The sequence below is a fragment of the Tachypleus tridentatus genome, chromosome 2, assembly GCF_004210375.1.
Source record: "Tachypleus tridentatus isolate NWPU-2018 chromosome 2, ASM421037v1, whole genome shotgun sequence".
Classification (NCBI taxonomy): domain Eukaryota; kingdom Metazoa; phylum Arthropoda; class Merostomata; order Xiphosura; family Limulidae; genus Tachypleus; species Tachypleus tridentatus.
Window position 1 is genome coordinate 72,024,988 of NC_134826.1, and position 20,144 is coordinate 72,045,131.

Here is a 20,144-nt window from a genome sequence, read left to right on the forward strand (position 1 = left end):
GATAATTGGTAAAGTTATGGTATATAGAAAGGGGCATTTACACATACTAGAAATGTAGTTAAAGCTGTGCAGGGTACAGTAATAAGTGCAGCAGGGGTGTATTAATATTCTTCAAACAAAGGAAATTTTTATAAAAGCTATTAGACATAAACATGACAATGCATAAGTATGTTTATTACATGGTTATTTCTGTTTAGTTGGCATACTTTCATAATTTTCATACAATAAGATCCCTTTACTTGCTATGAAATATACTCAAAGTATCATATATAGTTTGGTCATGAATGTGTGGTTATAAAACCTCTCTCTGTCTGAAGCCTTGAGCTGTTTAACTTTATTTTGCAACAAGTTCTTTTGGTACTTGACCTATTTACATAATCATAATGTAAGGCATAAAAGATTCATATTTTATATCTACTAGAGACAGTAATTGTAATTACACATGGTTTTAACACACATCATTTTATCACCAATTCTCATCAAGGTAAAAAACGTTGTTCCACTGTTTTACACCAAGCTCACCCTGTATGTGTTATTGTAATACTAAACATATTAACAAGACTGCTTCCAAGTCATTCTGACTCACTAAAATGATCCAAGTGAGTAACTGTGTCTCTTAGGAAATGTTTAAATTTGTTCTAATATCCAAAGAATTATGAAGAGTTAGTCATAACAGACAGTAAAAGATGAAGTATTTGGACTGTTATTAAAGACAGATCAGATGCTAAGACTTCATCTCTAGTAATACCAGAACACCCAAGTTAGTGAGTAAATGTGCATAATACACCCGACTGAAAACAAACATTCTGCCATAGCATCACATATTCATGTACATACTCAGGTCTATAAAAAAAATATACAACCATTTTAGAAACTAACAGTATCCACACCCCCAAGTAAAGTTTACATATTCTCACAACAGTTATTGTATATTAACATGTAATATGTAGTGTGGTGTACTTCAGTTCCATTTAAAATAAATATTGAACATTTCTAAATTAAACCAACAATCCTAAGTTTTATCACCATGTATTTAATGTAATGTAAAGAAATGTTGCCGTCAAGCCTACAATAATCTCTTGCCACTTTCAAAAGTTTTTCAATTAGTATAGTGAATAATAGTTTTTATCCCTTTGTGAGTTAGCTCTTCTGCTAATCATGTTTTATAAAACTATAATGTTGTTCAGTAGGTACTGTTTACCTGATTATTAAATCAGTAAAAAAGCCTAAATCCATAAAGATATAATTTAATAACTGTTATAATAGTAAGGGTGTTTTGTAATAAGTATCAAATGTACTGAATAATTTAACTAAAAGTAAATTGTTTAAAACCAATTAATTTCATTTTAATAATTAAATAAGTGTCTGTATAACAAAGTTTCAAACTTGCTTGCAGCCCCCAAAACAATGAAGGTTAAAGTTTTCAGAATGAATGTTTTAATTTTTACTTTCCTAGCCTATACAATATTAGATTGTACTGTTGCAATAAAAACTCAGGGGTAAGAACCTACATATTAAGGTTTTCATTTTAGTACTAATTTCTTTTCATTATAACTACATTGGTTGTAATAAAATATGAAAACTTTCTTTATGTTGTAATAAAACAAAACTTAAACTACATTTGTGGCTAGAATCAAGCCATTTAATCAATTGCCAATAGGCATTGTTTAGTGTCACTGAATACTTAGAATTAAAATTATTGTTAAGTTGATTAGTGTTTCTAATCATTCCAGGAACTGAACTGTTGCAAGTTCTCATTATTTACAATTAATTGATTATTGTTAATACTTGCAAAAATAATGAATCAGTCAAAAAATTAACATCTCCTATCACTGTCCTTTTTTATTGGTTAAATATAATCTGTTAATGAGCCAACATTTAATCAGTTATCACATTCTATTAATTGCCTTGCAAAACTTCAGAATACTTAAGTTTATAAAAGCATAATGTACTTTATTCTAAACTAAGCTGTTGATTGTTGAAAAAGAAAATCTTCACCACTGCTTCAGTTATCTGAAAGTTTATGAGCAGTGAAATAAAATTTCAAACTTTATTATATTTTTAACAAGGAACTAGAAAGATACTTCCCATCACTGCTATAGTTACAGAAATTTACTGAAAGCCAGATGTTAAATCAACATTGATAACACCAATTAAACTCAAGACTTGTAATAGTATATGAAAAATAAACTTAATGTTTTAGTTCTAACTTAATTGTTTATAAATTCAATAAACATGCCACCTTTGTATATGTATTTTATCTAATGAGTTCCTTCATGGATTTTGTTATACATAATTACCAATGTTTTTTTATATACATTTAAAAGTGAAATCCATGATACCAACTTTGGGGAACCGGCAGAGCTACAGCTGTTTTCTAGTTTAAACCTAAACAAATATACTGTATTAAAGAATTGGATCTGTTAACATCAGAAAAACTAACTCTTGATCTTGTTACACTAGACTGTGTTTCTCTTGTACAGAATAGAAGTATCATACTTAACTACCTTACAGTGACAAGTAAACTTCACTGAGGCTATTTTGGCTATATCTACTCATAGAACTCACAAAAAGAAAATAACATCAAACAGCTTATGAACCACTTGTTATATATTTCAACCATTATTGTGATTGTGGATGGCAGTATGGGTTTTTGTTTCTTCTCATTAGTTGGGAGATGCAACAGTCAAACCATAAGGGAGAAAATTTTCTGGAAACTGTTCAAGATGGCAACTTCTTCACTAGAAATAATGATATATTTATCATTAACTTCCAATACACAAATGGGTGAGAAGGTGGACAACACCTAGGTACAAGTGATCCTTGCTATATTAGGTATGACATTTTGATTCCAAGTTTCATAAAAGCAAATTTTTAAGGATATACAACAAGGATTATGTGTTGTGAATGGGGTAGCTGACTTATTGGGAGACACTTCAGTAAATGTGGAAAATGTTTAAGAAAAACATTTTCGATATTCAAAACAAATATATTCCTTACAGAAAGAAAGGTAAAAAACAGGTTGGTTCACAAAGGGAGAAAGAAAGAAAATTATAGAAATGCATCACAAGTTTAAGAATTTAAATTGACTGCTATTATAAAGAGATCAAGAAATTAGGACATCCAAAAGGATGTATGAAAACAAAAATTAACAGTAAAGATTTGTAAAGTACATTAAGGGTAAACAGAATGTTAGAATGATGATAGGAATGATAAAGGAAGGCTAGTATCTGATGATCACTGATTAAGGCTAGTATCTGATGATTATGAAATGACTGGGTTATTAAATTCTGTATTGTCTTAAGTTTTGAAAGATGAAAACTGCATAAACTTTGAACTTGTTAAAATGAAATTGGGAAATTTAAATATTGCTAGGCTAGATAATATTTTCCTGATGGTTTTAAAGGAGGTCAAGGATTGGATTTGTAAGTCTTTAAATAGTGGACAAGTACCAACTGACTGGAAATTAGCTAATGTCACTCCTATCTTCAAGGGAGGTCATAGAAGTTGTCCTAATAATTATTGGCCTGTTAGTCTTTCACCAGTTGTGGGAAAAGTTTTGTAAAGTCTGATAAAATATACTTTGCAAAGTAATTTAACAAAGTTTAGAATTTTTATGGGATAGTCAACATGGTTTAACTAAGGGAAAAATCTTGCCTTACAAATCTTTTGACATTCTTTGAAAATTTTGCTGTTTATGTAGATGAGGGTAAGAGTGTAGATTTGGTGTATCTGGATTTTCAGAAAGTATTTGACAAAGTGTTACATGAAAGGCTTGTAATGAAACTTATCTCTATAGGTGTGGGGGATAAAAGTTAACTAATTGGATAAAGGAGTGGCTTGATGAAAGAAGGCAGAGAGTTGTTACAAGTGGAGTACAGTCAAACTGGATTAATGTCACATGTCTTAGGACCATTGCTCTTTTTGACTTACATTGATGACAAGTTTAAAGAGCTTATAATTTTGTTGTACAGGTCACTGGTTAGGACACACATGAAGTATTGTGTTCAATCTTGGACTCCTCATTTTAGGAAAGATATTGAACTGTTGGTAAGAGTTCAGAGAAGGGTTACTTAAGGGTACCTTTGATGGAGGGATTGTCACATATATCCTTAAAGGGAATTGATATTGTTGCATTAAGGATTATAGAACTAGAGGATGCTAAGACAACTTCATTTTTCAAATAGAGTAGTTGGCCTATGGAATGGATTTGCTTTGTATTTTGTGGAAACAGTAACTTTGAGTGACTATAAAAGAAATCTTGATAGATATATGAGTGAAAAGGGCTAGCTTTAAATTTGTTAATTAATTTAATAGTTTTAGTTTGGCTTGGAGGATGGGACAGCTAAGATGGAGTCACAGATTGGAAAATATAGATTCAACCATTTTGATGAGTCACTCTGATTCCAGATATTGCAATGAGTTCGTGCCTCTATTCAAATTTTTGGAAAAGCTTGATTTTATAAATCAACCCCCAAAAACATCTTCAGGGCTCACAGGCTTGATCTTAAACTGGTATACTTTACAAGGGGCATTTTATTCCTCAGTATATAACACCCACATTTTTCCATTGGCTAATTCAGTACTTGTAAATAAATATAATTACTAAATAAGCTCTCTGCAATTATAACATCAATAAAATGGCACACTACACAACAACAGTTCACTTATCTTTTCATTCCACTAATGGTCCACTGCAAACAACTTGTTTTTTTTATAAGTATTTCTGTGAGATGAAAAGCCAAATGTTCCAATTATTCAAGAACCTTGGGTCCTAGAGGTGTTTGTTTTCACATATAAAATCTAAATCTTTTTACGTTAAGAAGTTTGAAGTTTCATGAGAGGATTTTTATGAACATTTATACTGGGTTCTTAATAGAAATATAAAATTGTGAAAACGTTTATTAACATATTAGTTTTCAGTAATGTAAGGGAATACTTTATAGCAGTAATTTAGTTTAAAAGTTATAAGTTATGAGAAAACCATGTGAATGTAAAATATTTTTTAAGAACTGATGTGACAGGAATTTTCATATTTATTCAGCTCCCCCCCATTTAATTAACACATCTTGATGTCAAATAAAAATACTAGGAAAAGTTCCATCAAATACCTTCAATAGTTAAGCCTACCAACAAACTGATAAAACAAAAACTCAGCAGTACTAACTAGCTATTAAAATTAAACCCTACTAAATGAACAATTATACACAACAACATTACTTAATTAACAAACTACATCAGTAATTATAATTAAAAATATACTAACATACACAATTAAGCATTGCATAATAACAAAAACAGATTTTGTAGTTAAAATCCATAAGGCTGGCTTTGATATTCATGCAGTAGTTAAAAACCAAAGATGGCAAGTTTTAATTTTGTAGCCACATTATTTCGACCTTTTACAGGAAACATTTTTTCTGTTCTGAAACTGGTTGCTTTTTGTCCATTTAGCAACAGCCCTTTAAGTATTCTGTAAAAGGCTTAGTGCAATAAATCACCTAGTGGCCATTTCTCTACAATCTTCATCACATTCTCTCCTTCTTATAGATGTAACAGGAGTATATATCTCTTACTAAACACTTTGAACAGGTCTGTTCGTTCCTACAAACCAAAATTTGAACTTAAACAGTAACCTGCTAAAATTTCATTTCTATACAAGAGACAAAATCTAAGTCTTTGGTTAATCTATTTTCACAGAAGTAACTTCAACAACGGGCAAAATACAAGCATTAGTTGTAAGAATGTAGAGTATATATGTGTATAAAAAAAACCAAAAAACACCAACAATGTAAACAGAAAGAATTTCATGTTAACCACAGTTTTTTTCACTTGGTTAATAACAACACATTAAATACATCTACAGAGTTGGATATAAGAGAAACGCAAGGTTTCACATGAAAAGGGTGGAATTTAAATTAAATATTTTTTCTTTGATAAACCAAACAATTTAAAAACTAGTTGTAAAAACCTTTTAATTGCAATTTATGTTTGTTTGTTTTGGAATTTCGCACAAAGCTACTCGAGGGCTATCTGTGCTAGCCGTCCCTAATTTAGCAGTGTAAGACTAGAGGGAAGGCAGCTAGTCATCACCACCAACCGCCAACTCTTGGGCTACTCTTTTACCAACGAATAGTGGGATTGACCGTCACATTATACACCCCCACGGCTGGGAGGGCGAGCATGTTTAGCGTGAACCCGCGACCCTCGGATTACGAGTCGCACGCCTTACGCGCTAGGCCATGCTGCAATTTATGTATATTTAAGCTTATCATTGATTTTGATATACTAACAATACTGGATGAAAAATAAAACTGGGTCAGTAATGCTTAAGAGAGCTCACATGCATTCCAAGAAACAATTTCATACAGAACATGTTTCTGTGACATGTTTTGCACAAAGACTTCAATGTGGACAGGTCGAGTTAACGGGCAAGTCTCATTTGAAACAGAAAAAAGAAACGACCTTCAAAAATTAAAAATATGTAGAAGAATTTAGTATATATAAATATATGATTTCTTTACTCATAAGACCACCTTTGTTAAAATAGCAGTAGGCTTGACGCGTTTCTTCACACTAAAGTCGCGGCTTGATGGAATGAATAGTAGGTTTTCGAGTAAATTCTCTCCACCATGGGACTCTGTCTAAAGCACCAGGTGTTTGGACAATGGAACTGTAAAGGTTTTCATAGATCTAATAAGAAGTAAATAAAATGTGACTTTAGATTAGTTGTACAGAGGTAAATATCAAATAATTCACTTAGTGGAACAAATTAACATGCGTATTAAAAACTTCAATTGTAAATATACTAAAGTTAAGTGTTACCTGACTATAACAATATGATGCCACACTTCATTTCATATCCATTAACAATGACAGCACCCAAACCTTAACGGTTATAGGTATAGCATGGTCATTAAAAAACGAGATTTTGAGATTGGAACAAATATAGAAGACAAAGAACATATCACTGTTAAAAGAGAGCTCTGTTTCCTATAAATATTAAGAGTAGAAAGTCCAGGCAACACAAATGTCAAAATATTACTCCAAATGAAAAACTTAACTGTAAGGCTTTAAGAACTGATAATGGTACAAAGGGACATAAATATTTGACAGTTTTATATATATATATATATATAACAAAAAAAAACACACATACACACCTTTCCATCACTCCTTCCCAGAGATGAATTTAATATGAAGTCTGGAAAGGCAATGACATCTGCCAAGGTCACAGCATCATCTTTCAACTGTCCACACAGTTTCAGCACACCTTCTCTTACAAATACTGCAGGGTTTGGCCCAACAGCATAGCCCCCTGTGTGGTTACATAGATCAGACATATTACTTAACTTCACATGTTAGTAACTACTCCTCATTACACTATAGTTAGTTTTTCAATTTTCTCAAAACTCAAAGTCACAAATTTTGCCATTATTTAAATTTTCTGACAGTTCTTAATGTTACCTTTGACAAATGCAGACAATTACTACTTTTATACCTTGTTTTAACTCTCAGTATGGACTGGGTCAATTTGACCAACTTTGTTTTCATTATAATTACACAGGCTAGATTTTCCTGACTACACCTAGACATTCATGCATACAATCCTACAACCTACTTTCTCAGTTTAATAGATTATTTACTTTTCGTAGACATCCATGGGGTGCATCAGAAACAGTTTATGACAACTGATTCGACAACAACCTCTCTCTTCTTGTGAGAAACATCATTTCAGTACTCGCTGTTTACAAAATACAAAATTCTTTCACCTAATTACTACTATTTTAATGATCATAAGCTGTGTTATTTTATAACTTACTGTAAAAAGAACATGGGAGTTGTGTGCTTTGGTGCCATTCAAATAAACTTGAAACTTTTTGAAACCTAAGCATATAAGTGTAAAAAAAGAAAACACTACGATAATAAAGACAAAATACAGGTAGAAACAGGAAATTAAGAATATATTATTTAAACAACTTTTAATTTAAATTTATTTACTTCAAATTTTGCACAAACCTATATGAGGGTTATCTGCATCAACTGTCCCTAATTTAACAGTAGGATGGAAGGCAGTTAGACAACACCATCCACTGCCAACTCTTGGGGTACATTTTTTACTTGTGAAGAACAGGTTTGAAAGTTACATTATAATAGTCTCATGGCTGAAAAAAGATGGATGTTTGATAGCAAATATGTGATAACTGACCCTCAGATTGCAAGTTCAGCACCCATACCAGTAGGCCTCATTCACTTAAGAAATACGTAATTTGAAAATGTATATCATTTACAAAACAAGCAGTACTTTAAACCTTGTAATAAGTGAATGCTAAACTACAATACTATAGTTTACTGCCTTCATACATTCTTACTGGCTTTATTAAACATTCTTACCTTCATACAATGTACCAAGGTGTTTCTCTAAACTCCACAAGCCATACAACAAACACAGTTTGTTTAGTACAGACAGCAAGGAATTTTCTGCACTGGCATTTTTCATAAACTTGTAGAACCGGTCCAAAATTGTATGCTACGAAAGGAAATGTGTTGGTATTTGCACTTATGTCTCATATTTGACTTACCATCTGTACATGAAACATTTAATACACAGAAGAAATAACTTTCTCTGTCCATCTAACATTATCACCATCTTGTAAGTCTTCATATACCGAGTGCAAAAATTAATAAACTAGTATACTTTTTAAATTTTCTTCTAAAAAGATCATTTTGACAAACCAGTAATAATAAAACTAAACTGTAAACAGAACTTGGTAAGTTTTTCATTAAAGAAACTGGCTCTAGTGTTGAAACTAATAGATTTACGAGGTTTATAACAGAGCTGTTTTTACGACACAGTTAGTCCTAGTCAAACTAACTCAGTTTCATAACTACATCGACTGTTGTTACTTGAGTCATAGGGGTTTTAACATACAAGTGTAGGTTGTAGTGTTCTGAGATTAGACTATCTGAAAACACTGATAAAACCTGTTTCTTCCTGACTAATAAAAAAAATGGTTGAGTTTTTAATTCTTGTTATTTAATTTTTTGTTGTTCAGTACAGAGTGCCTCAACTTCTTCAGCTTTATAAATTATAAAAAACAACAAGTAATTAATTGAAGTTACAAGTATCACAGATTGTCTATTTATTTTTCCATTTTGCTTTTTCTAACAGAACACATACAACAAATTGTCAGAGAATAACTAATTCTTTACTTACAAAGAAATTCAGGCTTACACTTTTATAACTACTTACACAACTTTCTAAAAATATATGAAAAATCAATTATTCATGCTAATTTTAAACTGTAATATCTATAGATGTGAAAACACAGTTTCATAGGTATATCTTCTGATTCCCAGAGAGGTGGCACTATCTAATTTATGTGAGGATTTCTGAAATGCTAAAGTTATGGGAATAGATGAATTTACTAGAGTAGTTTTTAAAGATGCTGAAAATAGTAGTAATGCACTGTAACAAGTGTCAAAAGTCCAAAATATTTTCAACAATTAAAACCTAAAATCAGGAGCAGATCATGTGAAAAGTAATTGGGGTTATCACAATATGAGACATAATGTACTAAAACCTGTCCTTTGTTGTTAGATACACCATTAGGGTTTTTAACATTGCATCATCAGTTCACATTGAGCAGTGGAACACCTACTTGAACATAAGTTCCATCTCATATTTGTGTCAAGATTTTTGTGAAAGTCCATTGAACTTTTACAAATTAATTTAACTCTAGAAAACCTACTTTCACTGTTAAATTAGTCGTGTTTATCCTAGTCTCAGTTACAAGTGGAAGACAAAGATGTGATGTTATGGATGTGTTGAAATTAAAGTAATTAGACAAAAGAGGTCATCCAAAAATATCAGAATTCAAAAGAGGAAAAGACAGCTGTCAAACAGAAGAAACAGTTAGAATTAGATGCTTTGTTCTTATTGTAACCACTTCCATTGTCTTGGATGGTTTAACAACTGACAACCTTAAATACGATTGGTCAGACTATAGCCAATAAACGTCAAACAAATTACTGTTGTTTCTAGCAGGTGAAAATTAAATGGTCAAGTAAAAATTACCTTGCTTTGGGAAGATTTTTTTTTATCAACATTGTAATAACGTGATGGTTACTTCATTGGTTTTCAAAGAAACAGTCTGAACCCAAAATTCATACATATTTTTACGTAATAGTTCTAGGAGATTTTGCTGTCTAAAGTTGCTAGCAAAACATGGTGAATTCTTGTACAAACAACTAACAGTTTTTAGGGTTAAAAAGCCAAAACATTTAATACAATAGAAGCTTTATAAAGAAAACTAAGTTTTAACAATAATAAATATAAAAAACCTTAAAGTGAATAAAAACACTGATTTCTTGCTAGAATTAGAAGCCATAATTTTAGGATGTAGAAAATGTTTACAGATAAAATAAGAAATAATGTGAAGCACTGTACAAGCAGGAAACAGAAATTTGTCAGTGAGAAAGAACATAAACCCACAGCAGTGTCACTAAATGGTAGCATCAGTTAATTACATTTGCAAACTTTTGAAAGCAGTCCAAGATAATCCAGATGGAACTGCAAAGAATGCCAGTTCCTACAATGAGCATTTATATTTAGAGATATTGAACATTTTGGTTACAAAAGCTTTCTGGATATACAGATAGCAGGTAACAAATTTTTGTACAGGATATAATATTTAAGAGTTTTATAACTAAAATTATCTAACAGTAGTTAAAAATCACTTTCGGTGAAATTTCACATTACTTACCGATGTTAAAACAGTAACATCATGAAGAAAAACTTAAACATTAGATAAAAAGAGAACACCAGTGTTATTAACAAAGATTAACCTTGTTCATTTCTTCACCAAAACAAGAATTCAGTAAATAAAATATAATGTACAGGCCTAATGTATTTTTTTAGCTGCTACTTCTATTGAAACAGACTAGTTTCACAGCATTCACAGCTCAGTGTTGCTCTGAAGAATGAATAAAACAAGACTAGTACAGTGTTGGAATGTAAGTAGGTTTTTTTTGGAGTAGATAGATAAATGGGGATATTGAAGGATGATATATCTCAGTAAAACATAAAAGATTGATGTTACCTCAATGTATGCAAGTGCTAGAGTTCTGCAGTAGTACACTTGACTATCATTACGAGCCATGAAACTGTTTTTTCCTGAAGCTAGTTCCACTTTCACCTTCTTAGCACTTCTTTGTAACAGATAACAACAGAGCCAACGGTATGCTTCTAAAAGAACTGCAAACACAAAGAATAACCACATATTAGACTGAAACAGAGAAGACAAATGACTTTCTAAAATTAAAACTAATACTTCATGAGATACTTTTAACTGTTTCACAAATTCCAATACAGCAATAATGTTATTTGCTCGTGCCTCTTACAATTTAACAAGGTAATTATCGATACATTTTCAGATATAATCAGTAGATTAATTATAAATCACTGGACAACCTACAAAAATGATAGGGAACAAAGTAACTTTACAATATTCAAATTTCATTGACAACTGATTCTACTTTAGAAAAAACGAAACTGTGTATGACCTAGTTAAGAATAGTTTCACTTTTACTGATGTTATATAAGGACTAGTAACTCATGGGTACATTTAGATATACGTATTAGATTCATCCATTTCTAATATTTCAAATCCTTTCTAGAAATTGAGCTAATTACACACCCAAGAAAATTTGTTACCTTTCACATCCAGTACGTCTTCTACAGAGGAAACTATTAGCTTTTGTCGCAGTGTAGCATCTATCTCATTAATAAAGTCAATGCTTCCAAATGGAGAGGTGGACCCATTACCTAGAATAACAAATATTTTTATTATTTGACAACCACACATACACATTGTGTTTTAGTGAAGTCACTTCCAGTATCAGTTTTGTTCTGTTTACGGATATAGTTTCTTTACAAATATAGATGTAAGATCGTTTAAGAAAAACACTATTTTTGTATAACCTCCATTGTAAAAAAATCGAGAACTTTGGGAAACTAATGCAAAATTATGATCAAAGTAAGCTACCTACATATATCAGAAGTAAAATATATACCTACTAACATTATATATAGCTAATTACATACAGTATTCAAATGATGCTACTTATAATTATTAAACTGTATCATTGGCCTTGAATGCATGTCAAACCTAAAATAAGCTTAAAACATTCAGTTTTGTCTTAAAGACCTTATTGAACAGGTGATAAAAGGCTCATACACACTAGTTGAACCGTACTTTACCTCCATTCCTTCTCTGTAGAATTCCAAGCAGATAGTTACTTGTTTGTTGAAGTAGAACATTGTTGTCACCTTCATACATGCAATTGGCGTCGTTATCGTTTCTCGGACCACCAAACCCAGCAGCTGAGGAAACAATGTATATACAGACTTACAGTTTTCATTAATGTCTGCTTCAAAATGTGTAGAAACGTTCAATAAAGCATATGTTATTGGATTGGAAAACTTAAAAGACAATACTTTCAAATAATGACTATTTTAATATTATTTATGAACATTTTTGTAAAATCTAACAACATATTCATCTTTAAAAAAAATATTTTAGTTTGTTCTTGTAAATACAGCTTCATATTTAAGGATGTTTTACTCTGTCAACTCTTCAATGTTAAGCATTTTATTTAATGTAGAACTAGTTAGATAGAAGAAAGTTCACCTGCTAAATAGCCATGTCCTCCACAAGCTTCCCGGCACTCCTGAATAGCATCTCGAGCAATCCATCCAGCCAGTGGTTTAGATGCACACGACAAAGCATGAATTTCGGCACCTTGTTCAGACTGTCAATGTTTAAGGAATAAACTTATTACGCATCCCTACAAACTTTTAAATTGAAATTTAGAAGAAAAAACAACATAAACAAAGGTCTGATGTTCTACAAATATTCTTTTTAAGAATTTATTTTATAAGAATTTTTATTTTGTTAAGTAAAATACCTTTCAATGGAGTTTCAAACACACAGAATAATGTTTTGTATTATACATAATAACATTTAGTATTTACTCTTGATACTGTTGGTTAACAAGGAAACATCTCGGCATTTTGAAACAATGCTGGTGGTAGAATCTCTTTCAAGTAAAAAAGAAAAAAAAAGCTGGATAGTTTTCATTACAATGACTACACACAACTAGATATCATGAAACTGGATAGTTTTCATTACAATGACTACATACAACTAGATATCATGAAACTGGATAGTTTTCATTACAATGACTACATACAACTAGATATCATGAAACTGGATAGTTTTCATTACAATGACTACATACAACTAGATATCATGAAACTGGATAGTTTTCATTACAATGACTACATACAACTAGATATCATGAAACTGGATAGTTTTCATTACAATGACTACATACAACTAGATATCATGAAACTGGATAGTTTTCATTACAATGACTACATACAACTAGATATCATGAAACTGGATAGTTTTCATTACAATGACTACATACAACTAGATATCATGAAACTGGATAGTTTTCATTACAATAACTACATACAACTAGATATCATGAAACTGGATAGTTTTCATTACAATAACTACATACAACTAGATATCATGAAACTGGATAGTTTTCATTACAATGACTACATACAACTAGATATCATGAAACTGGATAGTTTTCATTACAATGACTACATACAACTAGATATCATGAAACTGGATAGTTTTCATTACAATGACTACATACAACTAGATATCATGAAACTGGATAGTTTTCATTACAATAACTACATACAACTAGATATCATGAAACTGGATAGTTTTCATTACAATGACTACATACAACTAGATATCATGAAACTGGATAGTTTTCATTACAATGACTACATACAACTAGATATCATGAAACTGGATAGTTTTCATTACAATAACTACATACAACTAGATATCATGAAACTGGATAGTTTTCATTACAATGACTACATACAACTAGATATCATGAAACTGGATAGTTTTCATTACAATAACTACATACAACTAGATATCATGAAACTGGATAGTTTTCATTACAATAACTACATACAACTAGATATCATGAAACTGGATAGTTTTCATTACAATGACTACATACAACTAGATATCATGAAACTGGATAGTTTTCATTACAATGACTACATACAACTAGATATCATGAAACTGGATAGTTTTCATTACAATGACTACATACAACTAGATATCATGAAACTGGATAGTTTTCATTACAATGACTACATACAACTAGATATCATGAAACTGGATAGTTTTCATTACAATGACTACATACAACTAGATATCATGAAACTGGATAGTTTTCATTACAATGACTACATACAACTAGATATCATGAAACTGGATAGTTTTCATTACAATGACTACATACAACTAGATATCATGAAACTGGATAGTTTTCATTACAATGACTACATACAACTAGATATCATGAAACTGGATAGTTTTCATTACAATGACTACATACAACTAGATATCATGAAACTGGATAGTTTTCATTACAATGACTACATACAACTAGATATCATGAAACTGGATAGTTTTCATTACAATAACTACATACAACTAGATATCATGAAACTGGATAGTTTTCATTACAATGACTACATACAACTAGATATCATGAAACTGGATAGTTTTCATTACAATGACTACATACAACTAGATATCATGAAACTGGATAGTTTTCATTACAATAACTACATACAACTAGATATCATGAAACTGGATAGTTTTCATTACAATAACTACATACAACTAGATATCATGAAACTGGATAGTTTTCATTACAATAACTACATACAACTAGATATCATGAAACTGGATAGTTTTCATTACAATGACTACATACAACTAGATATCATGAAACTGGATAGTTTTCATTACAATGACTACATACAACTAGATATCATGAAACTGGATAGTTTTCATTACAATGACTACATACAACTAGATATCATGAAACTGGATAGTTTTCATTACAATAACTACATACAACTAGATATCATGAAACTGGATAGTTTTCATTACAATGACTACATACAACTAGATATCATGAAACTGGATAGTTTTCATTACAATGACTACATACAACTAGATATCATGAAACTGGATAGTTTTCATTACAATAACTACATACAACTAGATATCATGAAACTGGATAGTTTTCATTACAATAACTACATACAACTAGATATCATGAAACTGGATAGTTTTCATTACAATAACTACATACAACTAGATATCATGAAACTGGATAGTTTTCATTACAATGACTACATACAACTAGATATCATGAAACTGGATAGTTTTCATTACAATGACTACATACAACTAGATATCATGAAACTGGATAGTTTTCATTACAATAACTACATACAACTAGATATCATGAAACTGGATAGTTTTCATTACAATGACTACATACAACTAGATATCATGAAACTGGATAGTTTTCATTACAATGACTACATACAACTAGATATCATGAAACTGGATAGTTTTCATTACAATGACTACATACAACTAGATATCATGAAACTGGATAGTTTTCATTACAATAACTACATACAACTAGATATCATGAAACTGGATAGTTTTGACATTACAATAACTACATACAACTAGATATCATGAAACTGGATAGTTTTCATTACAATGACTACATACAACTAGATATCATGAAACTGGATAGTTTTCATTACAATGACTACATACAACTAGATATCATGAAACTGGATAGTTTTCATTACAATAACTACATACAACTAGATATCATGAAACTGGATAGTTTTCATTACAATGACTACATACAACTAGATATCATGAAACTGGATAGTTTTCATTACAATGACTACATACAACTAGATATCATGAAACAAAAACTATTAAATGTAACTTTCTATATATTTTGTACTTATTTAACAAATGTGCTTGATATAAAGGCAAACAATTTGTAAACAAATAGACGTATTTCTGACCATTGATTAGTAACCTTTCTGAATTTTCAAAATACTTTAATCAGTTATCTCAAAGGTCAATAATTTGTAACTGTCAAACAGCAGTGTTAATATGGAAGTACATCTGCATACTTGAAAAGAAATAAAGTAATTCCCAAAGTTGCTATTAAAAAAAGAACCCATTCTTTTACTTCTTGCTAGTTTGATAGAAAATTCAGTTTATTTTAGAACTTATGTAGAAAACATTACCACTACAGGAGTTTTTTCCCCAAACAACACTGCCACTTGAAACTGGACATAGTCCTCACGAAATGATTCTCCAAACTGAAACAGGAGGTAGGCTGCTGCTAAATAAGGAAGTAGTCTCCATTGCTGTAGATAAAACACAAAACAACATTTATACCAGTGCTTCTAAAGACTTGAAGCATGCTGTGAAAAAAAAAAAGAGTACACTAGTGGGTTTGTATCTCTGTGTAACTCAAAAACTACAATGGATGTAAACTTATTAGAAAAGAATAAACCAGCCTAGCTTTTGTTGTCAATTTGTTCTCTTGATAAATTTTTAGATATTATTTTATGTTGTGTCAAATAGAAATAATTAAGTTGCTAATTTTGGACATTAAGTAAATGTTAGCATTAATGCATCTTGGTTTTAATTTTTTCCAGGTAGATGAAAATTTCAGTAAAACCAAACTACTCCTGACAAACATATTGAAACCTATATAATCAACTAAGTAATAAATACCAAGTTCCTGATCTTCCGTCTGTGATCAGAACAACATCTGTTGCAATTTATCGTAATAGTTGCATACTACATATACAAATTTTTATCTTTCAATTGCCATGAAATTTTGCCAAAACATCTAATATTTCAAAATACACAAATAGAAAAATAATATTATATTCAAATCTTCATTATTTATGCACTTTTAAAGTCACTCAGTAGAAATGAAATATTTTGGCATTACATAGTATTAAAATCAAGATAAATGTCTTTCAAACTGTCTAGAAAGTTTAAAACTGACTGAAAAGCCTAAGCCAAGCTTCAGAGACAGTTCTAGTGTAATAATAAGATCCAGTTTACCAAACGTAAGTGACATTTTATCATCCTTGAAAAGAACATATATTTAATAGAGCTGGGCATTTCTCTAGGTAACTATATAGAACATTTATTCTTCAGCTAGATTTTGACTCACCAAAGGCTTCGTTTTCATAAAATATTACATAACGAATGATTCAACAAAGACTCCAATAACAAAGTTAACATGAATGAAAATAATAACCATGAAGATTGGGGGTCAGAAAGACAAGTGTGCATGAAGAAATGGAAATATTGCATAGACTAGGCATAAAAATGTTTAATGTTCAATATAAACTATTAATAGTTCACTTTTTTTAAACATACTTGTAGCTGATAATCCAAAACAGGTATTTCTTTTCCATTCTCAGGACCAAACTGACATCTAATAGCAGAATATCGAATGGCAATTGGAAGACACTTGTGGATATTAGCAACACACATTCCAACTATGCCTACCCGTCCCATTGACAGTGATCCTAGAGAAGCTCCAAACCGTTTATTAGGGTCCTGGAAACAGTATGTAAACAAAAAGAATGACATAACACACAAACAGAACCTTAGATTAATGAAAGAATTTTCGGTTTTAGAAATATCTAGACACATTATCCTTCTGCAATTTGATATAAAATAACATCTCACCAATTTACTACCAAATATATAAATTATTATATTTTTAGTTAACAGACAGCACTGACACATTAGATGGTACTTAGAAATAAAACGTGACACTAACACTACCCTGTTAATTTACAGTTGTTACTTATAAAGCCCACAATTATTGTTTTATACCAATGTACAATATAATTAAAACAATTAATATGTTAGATGCACCTTGGAAGAAGTGTCTGTAAAAAATAAAAGTACAGAATAAAATATTACCTTCACCACCTCAAACTGAGAAGTATATTGGTGAGACTATATATTTATGTACATGTCACAAAATAGCAGACACACACACATACACACAATCTTGCTGTTTATGTTTTAATTACTTGTCACATTACCCTCAGTTCAAGAGAGAACTGTTAAAAACCTTAATAACCTCTTAAGATGTTATTTTTACCTTACTTTTATATTAAACTGTTGACATAAAAAACACAAAAGTGGCAAATGTGACCTGTAAAGACCACTTACTGTATACTTTTTAGGCTTAACATAAACAAGTAAAAAAAACTAATTTCATACCAGAGTTACATGTTTTTCTTACTCGTGTAAATATCCTTAAAGTTAGTTTAAGATGTCTTTTACATAAAACCATGTGCATTTCACATAACAAAACTTATATTTAGATAAATAATAACAGACATAAAGACCTATTTTTGTGTTCACAACAATCTAGAAAATTTTAGAATTCTTACAACAAATGTTTTCAATGATAAACTTAGTTAGATGTCTCTTTCAATGAAAGTACTGTGAGTGTATACAGGGTTAAATGTATTCTTAGAAGTTACACTTAATGGATGTGCCTCACATGTCAACATCCACTCTTATTAAAAGAAACAAACTTTATAATTACAAAACACAAAGAACCATAAACGTTCCATTCCTTCCAATTAAGAAAATTTCTATTACAGCAAAAAATTCTGAAGTATTATTATTATTATGTTTTCAGGAAGCCTCAACAGATGCATAATTCATTCTCACCTTGAATGGTGAAATATACTTCCCATCTGGAGTGACATCACCCATGCGATTTAGGAGATTCTCTCTTGGGATACGATACTTTTGAAATGATAAAAATCTATAACAGTGAGAGATATATTGTTTGTTTTGAAAATGATCCATTCAGAAATATCTTAAAATTCTTGAAATATGTGCTTCAACAAAAATGTACCTTATATATAATTACAGTGAGGACATAAGAATTTTTACTGAAAAAACTCAAATAACAGTCAAAATGTGAAAAAAAAAAATTGATAGATGCTATGCAGAGGTCGACGACCTGCCAAAAATGAAGTACAGTAAGTCATATGCAAGAAGTTGGAGTAACAATCCTCACAATATTAAGCCAGAATACTATTAATGCAAACAAAGAATATGAGCAGATACTTTAGAGCAGTGTTAAATAAAATCAAAAACACTTTAAAAAAACAAAAACTTGAACAAAATTCATTTGCAGAATACTCGGGACAATGAGCAATACTGGATGGGCATGAAAATAACTAACTTTTGAAAATCACATTATTTATGCTTTTATTCTTTTCAGGAACATTCAAACTGTGTGGATTAAATTATAAGTTACACAATACACAGTAGTCATGAAACAAAATAAACTTTATTACTATAATGCACAACATTGTATCTGCTCCTTACCCATTGTCAAGTCCATTCAGTCCTAATTTTGGACCTAAATCCCCAACAGTGATTCCAGGTAAAGGTAAAAGGGTATCAGGATCCCGTACCGGTACCAGGAAAGCATGCAGACCATGACACGTACCATCTGGAGTATATAGTTGTGCAAAAACAGTAGCATGTGTTGCTGTCTGACCGAGATTTCCTACCCATACTTTTGTAGCTTCAATATCTGATGTGTTGAGAACAAATTCCTTGAAATAACCAAATAATGAAATAACCTTATTTTTAGTTCCTAATTGATTAACAGGAACTAATATAAAAATAATAATGGACACCAAACACGTGGCTGTATGGTTAAAACTGAATGATTTGTCACAAGTTCTACTCATCTCTGTCTAAAAACAACACGAATGACTGACTGGTTGCAGGCCTGTGCACACACACACATCCAAAGAAACATCACAGTTTTCATAAACATGTGAAAGAACAAATTATAAAAATTTAGCTACACTAAAAATTACTTATTCTTCAATTTGTTGTAACACTGTGTTTGACAATTCTATTTGAAAAAAATCTATTCCCCCCCTCTCTCTTTTTTTGTTTTTTTCAAACCACTTTATCAAAAGTTTCTATTTGTTGAATTTTCTGCAAAGATATTCTGTGCTAGCCATTCCTTATTTTGGAAGACATGACAGGCTAAAAGAAAGGCAGCTACTTGACATCCCCCATCAACAACTTTTGGGCTTATTTTTACCAATAAACAGTAGAATTGAC

General features: G+C 30.7%; 1 protein-coding gene across 4 annotated transcripts in view; it reads right to left on the reverse strand.

Moving 5' to 3' along the window:
• Positions 1 to 1,824: 1,824 nt before the first annotated feature.
• LOC143244200 (peroxisomal acyl-coenzyme A oxidase 3-like) overlaps positions 1,825 to 20,144 on the reverse strand; it is a 29,286-nt gene continuing 10,966 nt past the window's right edge. For 3 of the 4 annotated variants that reach the window (XM_076488434.1, XM_076488432.1, XM_076488435.1), the window contains exons 6-16: positions 19,389 to 19,621; positions 18,720 to 18,816; positions 17,400 to 17,582; positions 16,244 to 16,366; positions 12,693 to 12,813; positions 12,263 to 12,385; positions 11,717 to 11,827; positions 11,103 to 11,257; positions 8,395 to 8,530; positions 7,164 to 7,318; positions 1,825 to 6,693 (exon numbers count right to left, since the gene is read on the reverse strand). In XM_076488434.1, the coding sequence (XP_076344549.1) occupies positions 6,577 to 6,693; positions 7,164 to 7,318; positions 8,395 to 8,530; positions 11,103 to 11,257; positions 11,717 to 11,827; positions 12,263 to 12,385; positions 12,693 to 12,813; positions 16,244 to 16,366; positions 17,400 to 17,582; positions 18,720 to 18,816; positions 19,389 to 19,621 (1,554 nt within the window). In that variant the 3' untranslated portion in view covers positions 1,825 to 6,576. The remainder of the gene's footprint in view (positions 6,694 to 7,163; positions 7,319 to 8,394; positions 8,531 to 11,102; positions 11,258 to 11,716; positions 11,828 to 12,262; positions 12,386 to 12,692; positions 12,814 to 16,243; positions 16,367 to 17,399; positions 17,583 to 18,719; positions 18,817 to 19,388; positions 19,622 to 20,144) is intronic. The other variant, XM_076488433.1, reaches the window with a different exon arrangement.